Genomic DNA, 6896 nt, shown 5'->3' with positions numbered 1-6896 from the left:
CACTTGGTCTTTTCTAACAATGCATAATAAACGAATGCACAACACAACCCAGAAGAGGAGATGTGTGAGCAAACAAAAACAGCATTTATGCTTAAGTTAAAATCACAGAAATATAACCATAAAGTTTCAATAAGTGAACTCACATTCAAGAATCAACAAAATAAAGAAAACTAGTCTCATTCCATCTCTGAGTTTTGAAAATTAACCCATAAACCACAATTTATGAAAGGATATTCAAATGTGTCCGACCATGAAAACTGAAAACTGTCACATATATTCAACAGATCATCATCCGTCCATCAAAGAATCGACCTCATGACTCATGAGCCTTTTCTTTCAGTTTTCAAATATTGGCATAACATAGAAAGATTCAAATTTAAGTATTGCAATATCAAAGGATCTTTAAAAATAATTAGTGAAAAAATAAAATCACGTGGAGGTATACAGATACCAGCAAAGCCATCATAGAAATCAATGTAATGGGAGAATTTCACGTCATTGGAACTGCAAAAGACCTTTGAAAACTCAAATACAAAACATATCGTTGAAAAGATTCAAATAAGCTATAAACTGATCCAACCATGTAAGCTTAAGCGAAAATTCTAACAAGAAACACTAGCTGATAACTAGTAGATTCAACAAATACGAAATACCCCCATGAAGAAGATTTCACATGAGGCACCAAAATAAGGATCTGGACACGGCGGGATCGTGCTTAAACGGGGCTCAAAAGCTGGTAAAGATGTGGTTTTGGCTCGGAGTTCATACCGATGATGATGACCATAGGGATGAAGCCGTAGTGAGTGATGACTTTTGCTTTCTTCAAAGCCCACGAGCTCCATTCCTTGAAGCGTTTAGCGGCGGATTGGTCCTCGGAAGAGGCCTTTGCGCCCTTGCCGCCCTTGCCTTTGCTGGTCGCTAAAACCCTAGACGCCATTGATTTAGCTCCCAATTCCCTACAAGAGCCTTTGCCAGTTGCCTCAAGATTCAAGAACAACCCTAACCCTCCGGGTGGCTGCAATTTATTCAATAGGAACCCATCCAAACGCAAAGGGGCAAATTAGGGTGTGCAATTTTTATTTTTCGTAGTTAGCCTATTCCCGACCTTCAGTCCTGTTGGGATAATGAATTTTAAAATTTAGATTTAAATTTATGTAAATTTAAATAAAACTAAATCAATTTTATATTACATTTTGTTTTAATTTTTTATATAAATTTAAATTTGTATTGTCAAATATAAAATTAATTTATTTATTTATTTATTTTTACTTTTTATAAGAGACTTCTTTTTTGGAAATCTCAAAGTCTAACTGCTAATTTGTTTTTTTCTATAAAATACATTAGTTTGGGTGAAATTGAACCAAACAAGTAAAGGGAATAAGAAGAGAAAAATAGTATTAAAAAAGTTGAGGGTTACAAAATGAGTACCTCCCGACCAATCCAAAATGCCAACTAGAGATCATAGTAATCCAACAATCATGACAACCTAAATGGAAGAAACAGTTCCTTTACACTCTTTTTTATTCCTCTCTTTCTATTGCCTAAAAAATAGTAGGGGAGTGAAGGTTAGAAATTGTCTTCCCTCCCTAGTTTATCTAATCCATTGTCAAGCCCACACTTCACCTTCAACTGTAGCAATAGTGATCCACTTTTGTTTGACTATGAAGATGGCTAAGTTCTGCCTACTCTAGGCATAAAAAGCATATATTGACAAAAGAAAAATCGTCTTTTTGAAGATTGTCCATGACAATGATCCTCCCAAGAGTTGCTTTGCATGTGAAAAAAGCAACCTTAGTAAGAACTGTTGTTTTTCCAAATAAGTTTCCAGGGGAAGTTGGTGTTGCTTTCAACCTGGAGCTAATGTATTTGTCAAGTGAGTTGACCGTGAAGTTTCCATTCCCCCTTAAAATCTATTTGGGCTCATTGGAAATGGCATGGCATTGAATCTTATGGAGGCTGCTCAAAAAATCTTTAGGAGTATCAAACTCCCAATCAAAAGCATTCCTATTCAAGAGAATATTCCAAACTATTACCTGACTGGTGAACTCCATGTGTTAACTAATAAGGGTACCTTTGCCACAAAGCTAGCCTAAAGATGGATAGGAAAGAGGAGTTGAGTTGGGATTTGCCACAGCAGATATCATGCCAGGAGAACACATCCTCATTCCCCGCATGAAAGTAAATAAGATATTAGAACTTCTCCCATCCTCCTTTAGCATACCTCCAAACACCTGTAGATAAGCTTCCTTCGGTTCTTTTGAGCTCCAACCATGATGATGGAGACCATACTTGATAGCAATGGCATCACTCTATAAATGATTTTTTTTTCTCTGTTATGGATCTCCAAAGTTATTTCCCCAAATTTATTAAAGAAAATATAGGATTTGAGGCCGACGTTGCACTTTTTGCAAAGGTTGTTTAAGCACCTCCTATTTTTTGACAGTGTTTTCCTTAAGTAATCTTCTTTGGATACCCACAATCTCCTAGCAACCATATTGGGGCTACGGGAAAAGGTAAATATACGTGAAGTAAATTGGGAGATTAGACAAAGTACTTTTAAAAATAGCAATTATATCGCCTTTAAATGAGAAGTTCCTTTCCCAATAAGCAAGTTTCTTTTCAAACTTTCCAACAATAGGTTCCAAACACCCTTATCCTTAAACTTGGACCTTTGCCACGATTAGTAGTCTCCATTGGAACGATTTCACTTTTGCATAAATCCACTTTTAAGCCTAAAACCACTTTTAAAATGAGGATAATGCATACATAAGATTAAGAATTTATTCACTTTTGTCCTTTAAAAAAGATGATACTGTCATCTGTAAAAAGGAGATGGGTGATTTTCTGTAGTCATTGTTCCTTCCGATGCTAATTCTCTTGAGGAGGTTGCCTTCATTTCCATTAGTTATTATATGACTCAAAGCTTCCATGCCCATGATAAAGGAAAAAGGTAGAAAGGGAATTCACCTTGTCTTAGACCACGAGACAAATTGAAGAAATCAATAGGGAGCCATTTACTAGCATTGAGAAAGTTAGGGTAGAGATACACCGATGGATCCATCCACACCAAGATTCCCTAATCGTAAGATTGTATAGTAGAAAATTCTAGTTTACACGGTCAAAAGCCTTTTCCACACCCAGTTCTCACACCACTCCTCTTTCCCGCCCTTAATGTTGGCATCCACAACGTCATTGGCAATCAAAGCAACATCCATAATTTGCCTACTTGCAATGAAGGTATGCTTAGGCTTTTCGGCAACTTTTGAAATTGCATTTTTTAGCCTAGCTATAATGACTTTGGAAAATATTTTGTACAAATTTCCAACTAAGATGATTGGGAAAAAGTCCCAAGAAGATAAAGGTTGAGTTGATATTTGATAGAAATATCCTATTTCCTTTAGAAGAAAGTCATGTTAAAGCCATCAGGATTGGAAGCTTTGTCCTCGTTGCAACTTTGAAGAGCTTGAATAATTTTCTCTTTCTCAAAAGGCCGCTCAAGCCATTGTGTTGTGGAGAAGCTTAAGTTTTTAAACATAATGCCATCTTGATTTCTATGACTTTGGTTGTACACATGGCTTTGAAGAAATTGCAAATGTCTCTTATAATTTCCTTTTTCTTATCCACCAACATCTTTCCCTCCACTTCTGTGCTAGTTGTCATATTGAACCTATGGTGCTCATTAGCTACTTGGTGGAAGAAACTAGTATTTTATCCCCCTTCTTCAACCAAAGACTCTAAGACTTTTGCCTCCAAGCAATTTCCTCTAAGGCATGACTTGGGGGCAAGATCTTTTTTGAAAGCAAGCCTTCAAGATATTTTTTGAGAGCTCGTACACCACTCCTCCTTCCCACCCTTAATGTTGGCATCCAAAACTTCATTGGCATTCGAAGCAACATCCATGATTTGTCTACTTGCAATGAGGGCATGCTAATGCTTTTTGTCAATTTCTGAAATTGCATTTTTGAGCCTAGCTACAAGGACTTTGGAAAAGGATTTCATACAAATTGTCAACCAAGATGATTGGGCAAAAGTCTCGGGAAGATAAAGGTTGAGTTGATGCATGGAAAAAAGGTCTTAGTTCCTTTAGAAGAAAGCCATATTAAAGCCATTGGGACTTCAATCTTTATCCTCTTCGAAACTTTTAAGAGCTTGAACAATTTCCTCTTCCTCAAAAGGCCTCCCAAGCCATTATGTTGTGGAGAGGCTTAGGTTTCTAAACATAATGCCATAAATTGTTGATCTCTGACTTTGATTTGGTACACTTGACTTTAAAGGAATTGCACATGTCTCTTATAATTTCCCTCTTATTGGTCAACATCATTCCCTCCCCTTTTACACTAGTTGTCATATAATTGAACCTAAGGTGCTCATTAGTTCCTTGATGGAAGAAACTAGTATTTTTATCCCTCTCCTTCAACCAAAGACTCCTAGATATTTGCCTCTAAGCAATTTCCTCTAAGGCAATGGCTTGGGGGCAATATATTTTTTGAGAGCAAACCTTCAAGACTTGTTCTTCGCATTAAGTCCCTCCTTGATTTCCTTCTCATCCAATTACTTAATTTTGTAACAAAAAAAAAAAAAAAATCCTTTTTTCCCCTCAAAGTGATGTTGCTAAAAATATTTTTGCTCCACCACTTCAATTTTTCTTTAAGAAATTTCAACTAAAGGCAACCACATAACTAGCCTTCCCTTCTATTTGTAGCTTAAGCACCCAATTCTTGACTTGTTCATCAAATCCATTGTGTTTAAACAACATATTCTTAAAATAGGAAAGGCAAGCACAGTTGACCTCCATGAGAGAAAAAATTGCAGCTCTTTTGGGATCAATAAGGAACTTTAATTGGCATGGTTTGAGCAACAACCTCGATCACTCCTTAGAGTGAGATAGAAGGCTAGCGATCACTCCATGACCTAGATTCTTATGACAAACTTGGCCCAACCTATTGACACTGAGCTTGGGTGGTCTGTTTGGTTGCCAATTAATTTGGTGACTGTTTTGAAAACTGAGCAAGTATAGATAATCAAACCATTGATTATCTAACTCACTATTTTTATTTTAGAAAACAGAATCAACACTTTATTTTAGTTTCCAAAAAGGAAAAATAAAAGAAAACCTTTTAAATAGATTTAGGTTCGTGAGTACAATTGTGAATAGGGGAGGTAATCCTTTTAATTCCTTTTGATGGACTTTAAAGAACTAGCCCCCCATTGCACCTATTCAATGAATGGTTACCATACTTACCTTTTGTGTATGTATATCTCCCTCAAGAAAAAACCAATTTTCTACGAAAAAAAAAGAACCTTTTAAAATCACGAGAATAAAATGAAACAGTTGTTGGTCAACTGTGCCTGTAGAGGCCAATCAACCACCTGCAATGGATTCCTCTCTTTTTATTGTTTTTATAGAAAACCTTTCATACCCAAACCCACTTTCGAAAAAGGCTTTCGTAAATTACATGCAGAGAACTTAATCTCATAGAGACCCTAATACTTTATGCCTTCTCAAAATGAATAAACACTCGCACAAAACTTAACAAGAAAGAAAAGAAGAAGGAAATGGCTTTTTTTTTTTTTTTTTTTAAGCTAAATCTACAAAATGTAGACCGGCTACATATCCTCTAGAGATGAATCAACCCATCTATAGCACATCAAAATATTTTCAAATTCAAAACTTATAAAATATTGATGATTTTTGACATTCTTGAAAACACTTGAATTCTTCGATTGAAAAATATCCATTTATATGTAAATTTTAATTTTTCTAATTAACTCAAGCAAAACTTTGAAACCAAGTTAAAGTTGAAAGACAAAACACTTTTCCACTTTCATGGCACTTCATAGGTGATTAGGTTGAACAATGTATTTTTTTTTTCTTTAACTTTGAAAAGTTGGTTTTCTGGTAGAAGAACCACAAATTTGCTTTGAAAACTCATTGAAAAGAAACTTGAAACCTTTGAAAAATGTCGAGAAGTCATATCATGGGCACCCACTCCATTTTTTGTTTTAAAAACTTTAAAAAAGTGGTTTTTTCTTTTTTGTTTTTAATGAAAATATCATGAAACCACATGAAGAAATCAGAAGCAGACTTAACATACACTTTTACATAAGTATTTTGACCCATAAACATCGTTAAAAAACTATAAAAAGTTGAGAGAAAATGACCAAAAACATTATCTTTGGACAAGGCGGTTGACCACGCCTATAGGTCAGTTGATTATCAAAAATAGCCAATGACTACATTTTTTAACACAGGGAGCGGCAATTGACCACCCTTATAGGGCGGTTAATAATCTGCATGTGTTTTTTTTTCTCTCTAAAAATATGCAATTTTAGGTAAATTTCAAGCAACATTTTACAAATTCAAAACATGATTTTACTCTAAATAAGTCCTAGATGATTTATCCACAACAACAAACATGATTTCATACAAAAGCGAACACACACAACAACACATGATCTTATGCATAAACCATAATGAAACTTGAAAAGTTGAAAATAATAAAGTAGGGTGGTACGATTGACCTTGAATTAACACAATATTGGTATTTCAAATGAGGAAAATTCTCTCTTTGAATGTACACCCAAAGAAAGTTCAAAGACAATACAAGAAGAAGGATGAGATCTATTCATAAATTCCCAAAGTGATTTTTTTTATACCCCCAAAACTCATGAACTCTCTATATTTCTCCTCCTTACCCCCGCTTGGATGTGTAGAAAAAAACCTACCACATGGTGTGTTTATATACGATACAAAAGTGGAAGGAAAAAATTTGAAATTTGAGCTTAAAAAAAATTCAAAATAAAATAATCAACAACCAACAACTACTAACAACCTTAGTCATTGTCTAACACGTGGCAACGGTTAGGACACTTAACACACCTACATCCACAAGTTA

General features: G+C 35.1%; 1 protein-coding gene across 1 annotated transcript; it reads right to left on the bottom strand.

The window, feature by feature from the left end:
- Positions 1 to 480: 480 nt before the first annotated feature.
- On the bottom strand, positions 481 to 1059 carry LOC131158009 (mitochondrial import receptor subunit TOM7-1-like). Its single transcript, XM_058112555.1, has one exon. It carries the CDS (start codon positions 935 to 937, stop codon positions 716 to 718), a length of 222 nt encoding a protein of 73 aa, XP_057968538.1. The 5' UTR covers positions 938 to 1059; the 3' UTR covers positions 481 to 715.
- Positions 1060 to 6896: the final 5837 nt, after the last annotated feature.

This window comes from Malania oleifera, chromosome 6, assembly GCF_029873635.1.
Source record: "Malania oleifera isolate guangnan ecotype guangnan chromosome 6, ASM2987363v1, whole genome shotgun sequence".
In the NCBI taxonomy this organism is placed as follows: Eukaryota; Viridiplantae; Streptophyta; class Magnoliopsida; order Santalales; family Ximeniaceae; genus Malania; species Malania oleifera.
This window is presented reverse-complemented; position numbering and strand designations above follow the sequence as displayed.

Bases quoted from the DNA above. Each gene is read 5' to 3' on its own strand.
- LOC131158009 (XM_058112555.1), bottom strand. From the start codon at position 937: ATGGCGTCTAGGGTTTTAGCGACCAGCAAAGGCAAGGGCGGCAAGGGC.